We start from the raw sequence: 16,735 nt of genomic DNA, 5'->3' as shown, positions 1-16,735 counted from the left end.
TACTTTTCATAGCAGATTTTATCAAATTAGGAGGATGATGTATTAATAATGCAGTAGCTTAAACAGAGAGGTGAGAGAATATAATATGAGCACTAAAATGATAAAGCATATTTTCTATGACATTAACGTGGTAGAATACTTTCATTGATGAATAAAATGGCTAAAGAGTCTGACTAGATTATGAGATTGCTGAAGTTAAACAACAGTTATGGTACAATTGGGTAAAACAAGCAGATACTATGATGCTGTGTGGAAAATGAAACATCAATAGGTAAAAAGAAGCCATTTTTATATCATAAAAGCATAAGAACAGCTTCATCAAGGTAGTTTACATTTAATCACGTTGTGTTATATGTTTATTTAAAAATTATATTAGCGCATTAACAGTGGTTATAACAGAGGTTGTTATAATTATGGCAAGGTTAGCAAATACTAAGTTTTGTTTCTTCAGTGCACTGAATGTGCACTGTGTGAATGGGAGGATCATCCTTTTAAAAAGCAGCACTTCCATATTTTAAGGGGTTTGTTGTTACATTAGTGTCAAGACCCAGTTCCAAAAAGCTGACTCTCACTTTTCACAGGCTGGTAGTTTAATGTCAGAGCCTCCCTCCAACCGAGTGGAGGCAGGTTGAGCATTTGGTTTATCACAGTCCTTGGAGCGTAGATTACCTGTAGATTACCTCTGCACAACTGCAGGTGCTGAATGACCGTGAATGCATCATGCCTCTGCTCCGGCTTGGACTGCCAGCAAGGAACCCACACTGGACCTTATTTCATGATAAGTAGCRAAAACAAAGCACTCTGTCCTGTGTATGCACCACCCTTTCCAGCATAACAGAGCTCAGCCTGTTTTGCTGCGTTCCAGGACATCAGGAGTATGTAAGGCTGGAAATGCTGGAGTGACATAGTCCTATTAATTTTCATTCGACAAAAACATAATTACCAATTTTTTGAGTTCTTCTATAGGAAAAGCTTCTCAGGGCCAGGATGTGATTTCTGTTCAAAAGTGGAAAATCTGATACTGAAAAATAATAGCCTGAGAGTTAGAGCACTCAGCTCGATGAGAGAGAGAGAAATCCAAGTCTATACCATGAAGCATTTTTAGAAAGTGTAACAGCCACAAGAAGAGATACTGGAAGAATATCCTCTAGTCAGTGGCTATGGTGCTCAATTGGTATGTTTGGTATACGTGAGAATAGTAGGATAGGACTGAACCAGGGTTTCCCACTGTGCTGCTGTGCTCTTGAATTGCCAAGTTGTTCTGGGAATAGAGCCTTTTCCATTTTTTCATCTAAAAATTTTCAAAAATCTCAGTTTCCTTATAAGATTTTTGGAATTCTTGAGAAATTTTGCTGATTTGAAAAATCATACTGCTCTGACTTGGGCTGAAACCCTTAGAGCTTAGACTTTCAGCATTTGTCATAGATCATGCTCCTTGCCCTAAGTATCTGACAACTTTCCATGCTACCTTATAGGTCAGGAGAAGCTTTCAGAGGTTTCATTTGTTCAGAGCTGGGAAAAAACAAAGCATGTTTTAAATAATGTGTATAGGGAGAAAGAAACTGATGTATACCCCAGTCTGGATGTACCCTGGCTAATTAACTGTGCTGAATAGAAATATCTGGGAACAGAGGTTTGATGTATGAGAACACATGTTTGTCCACAGCTAGCTAGAGCAGTACATTCATTTTGGACAGCACAGGAGATGGTGAAAAGGACATCAGTAAAGCAGAACGTATCCGTGTTTGGAAAAAAACAAGGCATCCAGGGCAGGACTTGAAAGTAAGCCTTCAAAGGTGCTTTGTGCAAACTATTCTGTTATTATCCAGGGGATGGAAGTGGCTGCCCAGGGAGATTCCTTCCAGCGCTCCTGTGAATGTCTCTTTCTGACATGCACGGCCTCTTGGAAAGGCACCGGCCACAGTGCTGATAATGCCAGATTTGAGTAACTTCTGCTATCTGATTTGCTGTGAGGAGTTTACAACAGTAATAGATTCGGAGTGTTCTGATCTGGAAAAATAGCAACCAGCACTGAGGGGAGTGCTGTTTTTTAAATGGGAGAGAGAAGGAGATGGAATACTTGTCATCTTTAAAGGATTTTGGTAAGAGGCTGAGAGGTACAACCATAACTTAATATTTTACTTCTTTTTACCTTCAAAACTAAGAAAGATAGAAGTATATTTACACACAGATATGCTTTCTTCTGTGTTAAAAGAAAATATATCAAATATATAAATGAAATTCTAGTGTAGTCTATCTAAAGAAAAATGACTGTGAGTGCCATTTCACAAATAGAAACAAAAAATGAAAACTGCCATGGAATAATTTAGTCATCAGATGAACTGTAGTCTTGAAGGTCAAATTTTATCTTAAAAAGTGTAGAGAACCAACATGGAATTTTTTGAGAACTAATAAGTGAGGTCATTACATTGAGGGCACATCTTAATTAAAGTCAATAAGATAAAAAAGTAGATTGCAAAAAAATAAAACAAACCACTTTTTCTATCCTGCTTTTGAGTAGTATTTTGAACATTTCTAACCACTTCTACTCTTGGATGAGTACTCCAAACTTCTCTACACTGCAATGTCAGTGAATCTCAACTTGACCCATATGCCCTACTAGTGAAGAAATAAGTCAAGGCTGCATGCCTTGTCAAGCTTTTGAATCCTTGTTGAAGCTGTAAACATAAGAACTAGTGTTGTTTCAGATTCACCCTTTGAACATGCATGGGGCTCAGTCTTCTTGTTTGATGCAGAAGTGGACTTAAACATGCATAACATCTTCGTTAAAGTAATCCTGTTGAAATTAGGTGAGCTCCTCATGTGCCAGAGTAATTGTGAGCAGAAGTAGGGTTGTCCACATGGCTGCCATTGTAACTGTTTTGGTAAATTGCAATTGTATATCAGCCCTAAAACACACTTGTCATTTGCTATGTTATTGCAATTATGATCAATCATATTTGAACTGGTTGCACCCAACAGGATATCAGACTGTGCTAAATAACTTGGTTTACCAGAAATTTAAGGTGATTTGTCCCATTTAAGTTTGGCACATGGTTGTTGGCACATTTTATGGTTGTTCCTGCAAATTTCTGAGCTCTTGGGCCTTATCTCAACACAGATTTGAATGAGTCCTTGATCCTGAATCACTGATCTCATAATCTCATCTGCTTCAGCAGGTTAATTCTGATGCTTAGAATCACACAAGCGCTCAGGTGACCTGCCATGCTGGACTAGAACGTAGAATTTCTTACGTGATCAGGCCTTTCTTTAACTTTTTAAAATTCTGAGTATGCCACAATTTTTTTTCCTAACCCTTTTAAGCAAGAGGCATAGAAGTATGCAGGCAAGATCTTCTAGTTACCCAGCAATTGTTCCCTTTGATTTACTTCTCAAGGCTCCCTGAACTGCCACAGGATTTTCAGAATAGTGGTGGTGTTTTGCAGTTTTGCTTTTGCTTTTTTTGTTGTTATTGCTCTAGCCCACCTTATTTCTAAGTTTCTGCTGTGTAGAAGCAGATGTACTTTCCCACAGGAACTATATATACCCCATTCGCTCTATAAATAACATAGTGGGTCAAATTCTGTCCATGGGTCTCTGCACACCACTCCCACTGTAGTCATGCAAGGGAGCAGTTTTGTCCTCTTTGTGCAAACCTCATTCACTAAGGTCTGTGAAGCCTCTCTTCTGCTGTACTGCAACATAGGGGGCTCTGCATGTGGATATACAAAACCTGCTTTTTCTTTTGTCATCTGCATGCTCTCTGTAGATCCTTTTTATTAAACATTTTTGTGTTTTATTATATAATTTCCCATTTAAAACTGTAAGATGAACATTGACCAAAAATGACTCTGAATCTAAAAGTAGGAAGGGGCCTTATTAACCTATGATTGTTCCTGATCCAGTTCCCATTCAAGTGACAATGGCAAAATTCCCTGGGCCTTCCATGATGTAGGATCAGACCTTGTCATGAACCCAGCCAGGTGTGTTGGGATTGGAAAATACTACAAGTCTACCAGATTAAACAAATTTTCTCAGCCACTGTGGGCAGAAAAAGGAAGGTCTAATCTTAGTTGTTCAAACCTTTCCACCTTATCACCCAGTTTTCCCAGTGGGTGGCTACATCATAATGTAGTGTGGATTGAGTAAAATAATAACAAAAGCATTTACCACTTTGATCTCAGTATGTTTATTTAACGAGTGTTCAATATGCAAGGGAGAGTTTAGCATGTGAGTCCAGACTACAGGGTGTTTTTTTAAATTTTCTTCAACACCCAGGGTTAAAAGGAGCAGGACCCCAGCTGAGGGAGTTCAGAGTTCATCTCGGCATGCTCGCTGTCTGCCATTTAAATGCACACAAAGGACTAATACAGTACCCATCCTCCCCTGGGCTGTCTTTGATACGCTCTGCTCTGCCTGGACTCCGCCACTCCTCCCATCAGTCTGATCCTGCTTCTCTTAGCCCACTGTGCTCAGCGCTGTAACCTCATTCAGCCGGTGCTCTGCATGCAGGCTAACAACTTCAAGGCTCTGTCAGGCATTGACACATGCCAGCTCCAAGTGGGAAGCTAAACACCCCCCTTCACCTCCTCTCCAGTTCCACATTAACCTCAATTAAGCTGGGGAAAAAAAAAAGCTCTAGTGCTATCATTCAGGTTTTAACTACCAGTGTATATTTGGATATTCAGCAAGTTGGCCACCTCAAAAACATAGCCATTGAAAACATACTCATCAAACCCTCTGATTCTTCCCCCTTTCTTGCAGCAAGAGCAATAAATAGTGAGTGGGGAACACGATGGGAGATGGTCTGGGATGGATACCTGGATAATATCTGAAAGAAAACTTTGACAGCACTGCCTATACTTTCGGAAGCAATAGTATGTCTTATCAATGGAAAATGAGACAAAAATGGTCTAATTTTAGGAGAATCAAGCAGAGTATTTTCAAAACATGTCTGCTCTGAAAGTCGGCTGTAGAGAAGACACGGTGCAGCGTTAGTCTATAAGCCCTACTGTGCGTTGATCGGAGCACTGAGTCCTACACGTGTCAAAGTCCGTTGGGTGCTGTGGGCAGAGCTTCATCACTGTTTCTGGCTCTGTCTAAGTATAGCTGTCTGACAGCGTTTCTCTGAGAAGCAGCACCCTCAATTCTGGCATCTGTGGCGCAGCCTCCCGATCCACAGCTCGGTGGCTCACACCCACTCTCCCAGAGAGCCATCGAGATCCCTTCCCATCTCCACCGAAGCGCTAGGAACAGAAAGCACCTACTCTCGTTTTAGCTCTCTAACGTTCAGTCTAAGCAGGGCCTCCAAGTCACCTCTTTAATCTCTTGTGGAAGACAGACACTTCTGGCAGCTGATGCATCACATCCAAAAAATAAGTCACATGTCCAAGACTGCAGGGTGCCTGTCTCCTTCCACAGCAGCAGAAGGAGCCCAGGTGACAGTATGCCTAACCTATGGATCACCATACCTAGATTAAACAAATCATATGCCACATTCCTAGTCTAGACTCTTTGGACAACATACAAGAAAATGAAAAGACAGGCTTGATAAAGGTTTTTCCTAATACTTTACCCTTGAGAACCAGTTACAGAATTAAAATGAATAACAGCAATAATCTTGAGAGACACCAGCTCCTTTCTAATGCTTGACACATCAACCTTTCTGTGAGCTGGAGTGCTCTGAGTGTTTCAGGCAGGACAGAGCTGCTCCAAATCCTGCTAGTCTGCAGCAATCACCTTCCTCAGTCCATGGAGGGAAATACAGCTTTTTAAAGTGGTTTGATTTCTTTTCACCATATGCTCCGTTGAGGCATTTCTACCCAATCTCATAGGCTTCCAGTACTTTCCTCTTTTGAAAAGCAATCCTGGAAGGAGGGAGGGAGGGCAGCAGAACAGACACAATCAAAGTCGATAGTACTGAATTGTTTTTTGACAATTTTCCTGTGATAGTCCTTCAGCGAGGTGTCAAGCCCCTTTCCTGGGAAGGATGCCTGCCTGGAATGCATTACAATAACCTGTCGTGGGCAAATTTAAACATGCGTTCAGTACAGAATACAAAATGGAGTTCAGGAGACAAAATGGAGTTTCAATTTAATACAGACATACCACTCTGCCACATCTGCCTTTGAAATTCTTTTTTCTTTTTTTTCAGTTAAAAACTGTATCAAGAGAGGTTTTTTCCATGGTGTAATACTGTTTACAGAACATCTCTGTTTTTATCTTTAATAGTTGCCATAACAAGATCAACTGTTTCTTTAGCCTGGCCATTTGATGATTTATGTTGTATCCCATCATTATTTTAGTCTCATTTCAGCAGCTCTGAGTAAAGTAAAACGTCACTCTGTTTGTCATCAAGGAACCTGAGACGTTGTCCACTCTTGGCATTTGGTTTAAAATAAACAAAATTACCTAGTTTTAAGCTTTTTAGGAATAGTGGCTTTTAGATAATGTAAGTTACAAATAATATCTATAAGCTGCAAGCACTAAGATGATGTATAAATCACTAGAAATAAATAATCTTTTTATACAGCATTATTCCAACGTTTTCTTAAAATAAAACACAATGAAATGTGCTGGAGCTCTGTCAAAGCAAGTTAAACCGGTTAAAAGGTGCAACTAAAGTTTGGATTTAAATCTAGCTTCCAGTTCAAATCTAAGATTGGAGAAGTTTGTATTTAGATTATGTGATTAATAACACAGGCTTTGAAGATCTGTAACATACTTTGAAGAAATTGAGATGATGGGTCCAAGTGCTTTTACTCAACAGCTGAACCTATTAAATACAGCAGCTCTCAACAATTTGATGATCTCTCCCCTTGCTTCTTCTCCTTTAATCTCTCTCCATTTCAGGAGATCTCTGCTGACATACAGTTGTTCACAAAACAATGTCCCAAGTTGCACCCTCCCCCTGCCCCAAACCTGTTTGGATTCAAAAGCCATTGCTCTAGTATACATCATGCTACTCTGCCTGCATGGCTTTTGGACGGGATGTAGATCATATTGTGCTGCTTTTCATCATGAACTAGGAAAAGTTGAGGTCAGCGTCAGCTCAAGGATCCTTGTGCTTGATTCTTTCTTTCTCTTAGCTAATATAATTATGCCTGCAAAACTTAGGGTGCATGTATGTATACAAAGAGAGGGCAAGCATGCAGTCCCCTCAGAAGATGAAAAGCGTGGATGTAAAAAGGTAAAAACAGCAAGAAAACCTCTCGCTTCTCTCAACAATAGCAAAGAGGCATGGGGTAGCAAGGAATCCAAGCCAGAGATAAAGATGGGTGAAAATTCGTTCTCACTCTAATCCAGATAGCACAGGTGACCCTAGCAATGAAGACCGAGTGGCTTGGCACAGAGAAAGCTAGCCTGTGGCAGGGGCAGGATATGTAGCTGAACCTATGCTTCCTTATGGCAATTGCCATCTGAACTAGCTACCTAGCTAACACAGGTATGCCCGTACACTTATAATCAAAGTATACATACATACAGTTAGCAGTATACCTAAGTCTTCCATTTCCAATTATCCCCTTTGCTTTCAGCCTCTTCCAGTTTTTTTCTCCCCTGTTGCACCTTCCTTTTTTTCTTCCAAATTCTTCTGTATATAGGCTATAATGAAACTTCTTTGAGCTGGTGTCACCATGGAAAACGTTGCTCTGTATTTGTTTTTATGCAACCCGATTATAATGTCTTTGTGACATAGTCCATGTAGGGTTTTTTTCTTGTCATAAAACTGACATGTTCATTTAAAAAAATATATAAAGAATGAATAAAAAATATAATGCTTGCAAGCTTTGCTACTTCATAATCATCATTATAAATGCTGGCAGAGCTGGCTGCAGCCTAAGTAAAAAAGTAAAAACAGGCTTCATGGGCATAAGTACGTCATGTCACTCAGATGTCATGCCGTACTACTGGGTGACAAAAACCAACTTTAGATCCTTTGGTAGACCCGTGCCTGATAAAACAGCTGTACCAGCCTGGATATTTGCAGAACTCTGTTGTAGCTCCTGCATCAATAACAATCAGGCAGTGTGTTTATGTAATCATATTCCTAACTTATGTAAGTAAATTATAATTTCCATTTTATAACAGCACTTAGATATTTTGTGCATGTTGCTTGCTGAAAGTTATAACTTGTCTGAAAAAGGGTTACCCCACAATGGAAATTCTAACAGGCCATGCCATGATGTTGCCTATATGTTTTATTTATAATAATCATTTAAATAATGTAATGCAGTTCTGAATATATATTAAAAAACAGCTCCCTGTTACATATCTTTTCATATTAGAATGCAGTCATATTCTTAGTTTCCTCTAACCCAAACTTCTCATGCTGTTACACTTTAATACAAAAAGAAATGTTGTCACGAGTAGTTATTATCACACATCAGAATATTGTATTAGCATTCACTTTTAATAGATTAAAATGAAAGATTTTGAAATCTGCCCTTAATGATGCTGAAGGATTTTGGAGACACATTGGGAAAGCCTTAGATGAAATGTCATATGATATATATGCATCATATATAGGTTCATAAAAGCCAGTTCAGTTAACTGTCTTCCTTTGTGTTTCATCTGTTCTGTTTGGATGAATCGCCCACAGAATGCGTGATGCTTGTGCATCTTCACAGTTTGTTTGCTTGCAGTCAAGCACAGTGAATAGCAGGGAAGTTTAGGAACTATAAGGTTCTAGCAGATCTAGGACGATAAGTAAAATGAGACAATTTTGGAGGCATAGGGTGTAACCTGGAAGAAAATCTTGTGGTTGGAAGGGTCTTGGGGTCATATCTGCTGTCTGTTGACTCGCTGTCTCACCTTGGATAAATTGCTTGGATAGATAGCTGACTGTGTGAGTCAGCTTACTCGTAAAGCTAAATTGAAGTTGGCTATCTTATGAGTTAAGCTATTCTGGAGGAGAGTTGTTGAGAGATGTTTTACTGCAGAGCATGCATGTTACAAAGCAATATATAAAAAGGTGAAATGATTCAGTACTAGAGAGAACATAGATTTCTGGGGCTTAGGGGCTTGTTTTGCAAGCTGCTGCTACACGTAGGAGAAAGGAGGTCATAAAAGCTCCTTATAGTAGGACTTTTGAGCTGATCAGATTGTTGGTATTTTTTCTGTTTATTGTGTCAATGTGGGATAGTTGCCTTTGGTGGGGCATGGCTACAGTGTGCTGCATCAGGGTTTCTGAACTTCTTTTTGGTTGTTAAAGACTTACATACTCTTTTTTGGGGAGGGGTGGTGGAGTGGAATAAACAGGTCATGTGTATTCCAGTCTTGTTTGGTAGCTGAGACATGAGATGATGAATAAACAACTCAGCATTGTGATAAACATTTTTTTTGTGATTTACAAAAATCATAATTTCACTATTTTACAAACATTACAGTAAACCTTGTGAACTTTCGGGAGCTGGCTTCTGACAACATCTGCTGTAGGAAGTGCAAGTGTATATGCTTTGGCCTTCAAGTTTACAGCTGTTTTGTAGGCCCACCTCTGATGTCCTAGGGACACCTATGCACCAACCTGCACTAGACTGAGGGCAGGTAATTTATATAGCTGTAAATGTAGTACAGATAATAACATGGTAGCAGTGTTAGCGTTGGCTAATATGTTACAGCCTGCATCCTGCACATATAAGGACTACAAAAATGCACATTCCATCCAATCTTATTGAACTATACAATATATTACACATACTTCTAACAAGCAGAGAGGGAAAATATTGCAGTGACTAAACTCTATGTTTGAATACTGAAGAAATCAAGTAATAAAAGCTACTGGTTATTTGTAGATGTTAACAGGTCACTCTGATTTTACAGACGTTATACATCAATATATTTTTTTGAGCATTGACCCTAACAGATTCACCTAAAATTTTGCAGAAGGTCATTTCTTCTTTAAGACCAAGAAGACCAAGAAGTTTGACTTTAGGTATAGTTTTTGGTTTTAGGTGTCATTGATGTATGCTTTACATTAAGCACACAGACCACAGTAGAACTGAATAATTTCAAAACTAAATGGAGAGCCAGAAGTAAAGAACCAGAAAGGCTGAGATCCAAAATCATACCAATGCCTGAGGCACCATTAGGAGCAAAGAACTGATTAGGCAGGAAGATGATCCAAGAAAACTTCCAAAATCCATGGAAATATGATGTTAAAGAAATTCTTTTCTGAATGCAGATTTGGTGATTGAGAGAACTATAAGCTTGGGAGCAAGGACAGGTAACCAAACATCCAAAAGAGAGAATTATCTTAAAGATTATCATTAAGATTCTTTTCTCAAGCCACAAGATTCTTTTCTCAAGCCACAGTCTAAGGCTTTATGGGAAGGCAAAATGAATTAAAATAATCCTGGACTGTCAATATGCAGCAAAGGAAAGAAATTGCTTCATGTTCACTGCAGGTGAACAAACTAAAGATGTACAACTTGAGATTTGAGTTATAACAATCTTTGTAATGTAATGCAGCAAATATATGAGTTCAATGAGGGAAATTCAAAATGGAAGACTTGCAGGGTTAAGGTTTCCAGGGCAGATAGGACCACCATAGCCAGCCTACCCTGCCCATATTTCTCATAAATATGATATAGAATGTATCTTTTTCAAAAAAGATTTCTAAGTTCATTTTAAAAATCTCCAAAAAACATGACTTTGCAGTTGATACAGTGCTTATTTACCTTCTGAAGTAGGAACTTGCATCATATTTCAAAGCTGAATTTCTGTAACTTCCATTTCTCAGCATTAGATCTCATTATACCACTGTTGGGATGGTTGACATCTTGCTATCAGACATCTTTCCTGGGTGTAAGTACCAATCACAGTGATCAAGATACCTTTCAGCCTTTTCTATAACAAACTGCATAAGCTGAACCCCTGTAGGCCTTACATCAGAGTACTTGGTTTTCAGCCGTAGGCTGTGAAATATCTCTTCAGAATTTCATCTTCCATTTAATAGAAGAAATAATGCCTTGACCTTCTTTCCGGTTTGCAAACAATCCCGAAAAATTTTCTCCAGACTCTACTTTGAATGGTAATAAATAAGATCATTCTTGAATGAGGAAGCTCATAGAAATGGCAGTTTTAAACAGTAAATAAACAAAAGGACCATCAATCCCTGTTTTTAAGGACTAATCCAACTAGCCCTTTTCTATCAAACTTTGGAAATATTACACTTGCTTTGGCAGTTCTGTGCCTGTGGCATAATCCTATCTTTCCCATGAAACTAGGAATTCTGACAGATAGGCTGTGACTGTCTGTTAAATAACTCTGGCTATGAAAGGCATACCATCAACTGGTATGCCAGGAGCTGGCACGTGTTCATTTTTACAGCTACTATTACAAAGCTAGTAGCCTCTGGCAGAGGGAGAGGAAGAACAGCTGGAGGCCAAAACCTTTTCAACTGCCTCAGCAAAAATTAGAAGAGCTGTGTGCCAAAGCCACAGTTTGACTTTGTCTACCTTGGTCTAGCTGAATATACTGCACCTTGTAAGTAGGATATTCAGAAAAGCTCAACCCTGGTCTAGAAATGTTCGTGAGAATTTCACTGCCACCACCTGTAGAAGCAGAGCAGGCTCAGTGTTGGGGATTTTTAAAAATCCCGCCACACCATCAAAAATAATGTCTCATTTCCAAAATATGTCACTCTAAGCATTCACAGAAGGGGTCAGGTGAAAGTTATTTCAAACAGACCTTGTAACAGCTGGAAATTGTTGGTTGATGACTGGGGGTGGGGATTCCTGCTGCTCTTCATTTCTATTGGAAAGGTTTGCAAAGATTTTCTCTACCTCCTGAATGGATACCAGGACTATAAGTTACTCTGTTGGCACTGACTTTTGAATGGGCATGGCAGAAGTTCTGTAGGCATGTTTTCCAGGTTACATAAGAAAGCAGTAGTTTTATACTTTTTTGTGTTGATACAGAATGAGACTTCAATTCTGACTGTTTTTCTCCATGTAGACCTTCAATTTTTAGTCAGCTCCTTTCTATCACATTTCTGTTATTTCTTATGTTAGTGAGGGGAGAAAAAAGAAAGAGAAATTACTTTGTATACAGGAATGGTATTTATCATTTACAGAAGGGTGTTTTTGCAGTTCTGATTATGAATGTTTATTTTATTCACACATCAAGCAAACTATCCTCTTACACCATACGGTCAGGAGGTATACTGTTTTGTACATTCAGATGTCTGAAAGCTGTTGGGAAATGTACTTCTTAGCTTCTGATATGGGAACATTTCAATAGGAGGGGGTTTAATTTGTTTTGAAATCTCAACTCTTCTGCTCAAAAGCTAAAGTTGGAATCCATTAAGATGCATTCTAGTGTGTTTTCCATTCTCATCTTCCTTTTCTCAGTAACTGCAATTCACTTAGTACTTCATTACAACCAACAGCAATATGTATACATGGTGCACAAAATAAGCCATTTTGTTTTAAAACAGATTGCAGATGAAAGGAAACCATTCATTTCTTGCTTGCTAGCTGTAATTACTAGAGCGCTAATTACTCCAAATCACTGACATCCAGGGTCAATAAGGATGAGAACAGGAACATCAAAGACAAGATGCACACACGCAATTACAAGTCTCTAAAACCAGGCTGTAATATTATTTTATGTGACTGTTTTTTTCAGTCAGTGCAGAAAAATATTCAAGTTTGCTGAATGTTTACTATTATTTTGTTTGCAGTTTGACGGTGAGAACATGTATATGAGTATGACAGAGCCGAGCCAGGACTATGTGCCAGCCAGCCAGGTGGGTTAATTAATCTTCTCTGCCTTGTTTCAAATTGTAATTAAACAAATTCAAAGAGTTGCATTGCAAATGAGTGGCACTATCAGTAACTGCTGCAATCAAGAATAATCATAATTTATAAACAAAGCATTTAAGCCTTGTTTCCAGTTAATGAGATAGAGCTGATAAAACAGCAGAGCTGGCGTTTGTTGAAAGATACTACCTTGTTTCCTCTCCAGAATGCAAGCAGCTGTTTTGCCAGCATGATTTTTCCTAAACAGTTGTTTTACCTTCAGGAAATAAAGTCCTTACAGGTGCAGGTTATTTGTTTATCTGACTGCAGACAAGTTAATCATTATAAGCTACACATGTCACAAATAGCTTTAATTATCACTTTTAGGCCAGTTGTAGTTGAAGAATTGCATTTTTAACACTAATCGTATGGCTGAGGAACATTGTCAATGTTACACCAATAGCAGCAGGGTTAGGGTAATGACTCAGGCTTTGGTAGCTTGCAGCCCAAAAGGCTTAATGTGTTGTGGATTCTTTATAGGTCCTTCTTGAGTCCTAGGTTATTCTTGAGTCCTTCCCCTTTTTGGGGAGTCTTATTTACTGAATTGTGACATTAGATGTATATTTAAAAATCTTTCCCCTTTCTACCTGAACCCTAAATTACTGTAGGTTTCTAAGACTGAAAGATTTTAATGACTTCTTAACAAGCATATACATTTTTTAAAAAAATGTTACTGAGATTTGTGCTGCTGCAGTTGTATTTGGGGAAAGAATTTTAATTTATTTCAGATGTTTCAGTCAGTTCAATTCCATGTTAGTAAGTGATGGTGGTGCAGGTCAATTAGATTATCTTGTGTCATAGAAATTGCCATAAATGATCAGATTTGTGGTCTAGGTAGTGCAATATCTCAGCCCCAGCAGTGGCCAGTCTGACATACCTCTTTCTGACAGGACCAATGGGATTATGTGAAGATCTCTCATTAGGTGGGAAATGAGTTTGCATGCATAGTAATTGTATGCAGATGAGCTCAATGTAATTTAGGAATCAACAGCTTTGGAAACTGATAATACATGCAAAGCTAAATGTCCTCATGAAGTAGGGTTTTTAGATAGTCATGATTATCTACCTAATTATAATGTATAGTGTATAACACAGGTTCATCTGGGGGCAGGGAAGCAGGAGTTTATTCTTTAAGGACTGTTTATGTATGATGACGGATATTGTGCAATCAAGAAGGCCATCTTTAAATAATGTTCCACTATGTTGCGTCCCAGTCTTGCACTGAAGTTATTCTGAAATACCTTCAGAGACCAACTGTACTTTGCATTTAGGATTTGTATATGATTTAACTTACTCAGCTAAGAACCCTCCAGTTCCAGAGGTAGTTTAGAATAGAACTGTTTGATTAAAAAATGAAAAATTATATTATTAATTTTTCTCTAACCATTAATCCAAAAACTGTACTGACAAGTTTTAGTATTACTATTAGATTAAAGCAGCCTAGTATCATCTCATTTATGCCTTAAGGGTTTTGAAGTGCAAGGGCTAATTGAATTTGTTTGAAACAGTAGAAATACAAACTCTGTGAATGATTGCTGTTATAAGGCAGCTGCTACCTTTCAGAGAATCATTATGTCTGTCTTAAATAGTTTTGAAAAAGAATTGCAAATTTGCATTATACATCAGAATTATTTTTCTTCTGTTGATATTTTTGTACTGTGTATGCATGTAGTTTAAATAATTTAAATGGCATATTGAAAAATTAAGAGTATAAGTTTTAATCTTTTATGTGGTTTCTACATGTGCTAACAAGGCCCAGATCCTTGGAGATATTTATGCATCTAACACTCACTGATTTCAATGGATGTAAGGTGCTTAAAGTACCTTTAAAAGATCTGGGCCTAGATATTTTAAGTGCAAATGATTTTGTCTTCAAGGAAAAAAAATCTATCAAATGTGACATTTCCAAATTCAAAAATGATAGAAAAGTCTGAACCGTTACTAAGAGCTGGAACTGGCAAAGGACTTACATACTTAAAAGCTGGTTATGGCAAAGCCTGTCTCTTCAGTCTCTGGTTCCTAGGTGGAATTCAAAACCCGGATGTGGGTGTCTAAACTCTCTGTTCGGTGCTGGGGGATACTTATGGTAAAAGCTAGTTTAACAAACAGCCAAAGTAGTTTAGGTCATTACCAAACACAGAAGAGAGCTGGCTGAATGGAGGAAGAGAACATTTCTCCATCAGGTAGGTCCATCAGGAAGTGGAGCTACGCAGGTCCCACAGCCTCTGGGGCCAATTTGAGAGAGGCCAGCAATCTTGGGCTGCTGCACCCTCCTTGCCATTACTATCATCTCTCCTGGTGCTGGAGAAGCCTTAAACCATTTCAGTGGCTTGTTAAGTGAATAGGTATGAAAGCCCACAAGTCCTTAAAAAGGGAGACAGAAAACAAACAAACAAAAAAAAACCCTTCAAATGCTGTCCCCTAGTGTGGACCTGCCAGTCAAAGGAATACAGGAGAAAGGGTGTGCTGGAAATCCTGCCTCTCTCTTGTTTAGATAACTGGCACTGGGACTGCAAGAAAAGCCTTTCAAGAGCTGTTCCTGATGTAGGTGGCTGTAATTCCTTAAAAGAAGTAAGCCATTCTCCACTGACAATGCTGATTAGGTCTTCACTGGCTGTAATGAGGGCAGAGTTGCTATCTCAGATATAAACACAGCGGTCACCAAAAATTGGTGAACTGACTACCTTTTGAATACTGCTTATTCTGCTTGTTGAAGCTGGATCATTATACAGGAAGAATACAAGGTTCACCACCCTGAAAACAGAGTGTGTAAGACTATGTAACTTACTGGGGAGGGAGAAGGAGAGGGAAGGGTGCCATATATTCTGGGCCCTGTTCTCAGGACTATTTGTTCATTTTTCACTCATTTTTACTGAGCGTAAAACAAACAATTCTGGAAGAAAAAATGAGAAAATGTTTTCTCCAAGATGAAAGTGCTGACTGGGTCAGACCTGAGCATCATTTTCTGATTTCAGGGTCTGACCCAACTTAGTTGGGAGGTAGGTGGGCAGACTGGGCCATAGTACAGAACATCAGAGACCCAGAGGTTTCCAGTAAGGTGTCTTCAGGATTATGTGACTACAGAGCATGATGACATGCTCCTTCCTCTGGCTCTGGCCCTGAAAAGTTAGCTTTGCTTGTTTTGCCTTCTCCTTCTAACTTTTCCTTAGAGTCCAGCATTTCAAGAAGTTTAGGGGCTGTGAAATAATGTGTGGTGCAGAACAAAATAAAAAATTTAGATATCAAAAATGTTTCAGTTGATCTTAAAGCTGAACTTTCCACTTCAGTTTCTGTTTACTGAAAAATGTTCATATTCAGAAAAAACATCACCTTGTATTATTTTAAGGGTTTTAATCAATTTATCCCCTTTAGGCTAACATAAATAAAAGCTCAGCCATTGAACACAAAAAATATAGTTTTGTTCCTTTTTCTATATAACATCAAACATCTGCATAGCTTGGTAATCCAAGACAAGTTGCCTCACAGCGTCCCTCAACAATTATCATTTCTGTTCAATTTTCAAATCAGTACATGCTTTGGGACTTATAGACTAAGTTGCTAAGTAGCAGCATATGGCTCACTACTGTTCCTGTGATGTTGCTGCAAGCAAATAGCATAATTCTATACTTGAAATGATTTTTACAGAAAGCCAGTGCTGGAACTAAGCCAGAAGTGTAAGTATATGGTAAAAATTAATGATATTCTTTTAGACTGTCCCAAAAGGCTGTTCGGCAATGTTGTCTCTATGTACATTTTATATATACATGTAAGTACTGTATTTTGGGTTATGATATATGTAGTACAGTACTCCGCACTGCAGGAACCTCTTAAGTGAGTTATACCAGCCATATTAACAAACATACATAGTAAAACTGCATGACATTTTCACTACTAATTGCGCTTCAATCTGAAAATATTTATCATTTTAAAATAAA

General features: G+C 38.6%; 1 protein-coding gene across 1 annotated transcript in view; it reads left to right on the top strand.

The window, feature by feature from the left end:
• The window catches only part of TOX (thymocyte selection associated high mobility group box), a 220,762-nt gene that overhangs the window by 101,057 nt on the left and 102,970 nt on the right, over nt 1-16,735 (top strand). Inside the window, exon 2 of the mRNA XM_026054696.1 lies at nt 12,683-12,748. Within this exon, the coding sequence (XP_025910481.1) occupies nt 12,683-12,748 (66 nt within the window). The remainder of the gene's footprint in view (nt 1-12,682; nt 12,749-16,735) is intronic.

Source organism: Apteryx rowi, unplaced genomic scaffold (assembly GCF_003343035.1).
Source record: "Apteryx rowi isolate R43461 unplaced genomic scaffold, aptRow1 scaffold_96, whole genome shotgun sequence".
Lineage (NCBI taxonomy): Eukaryota > Metazoa > Chordata > Aves > Apterygiformes > Apterygidae > Apteryx > Apteryx rowi.
Note: the sequence above shows the minus strand (reverse complement) of the source record. Positions and strands in the feature narration are given on the sequence as shown.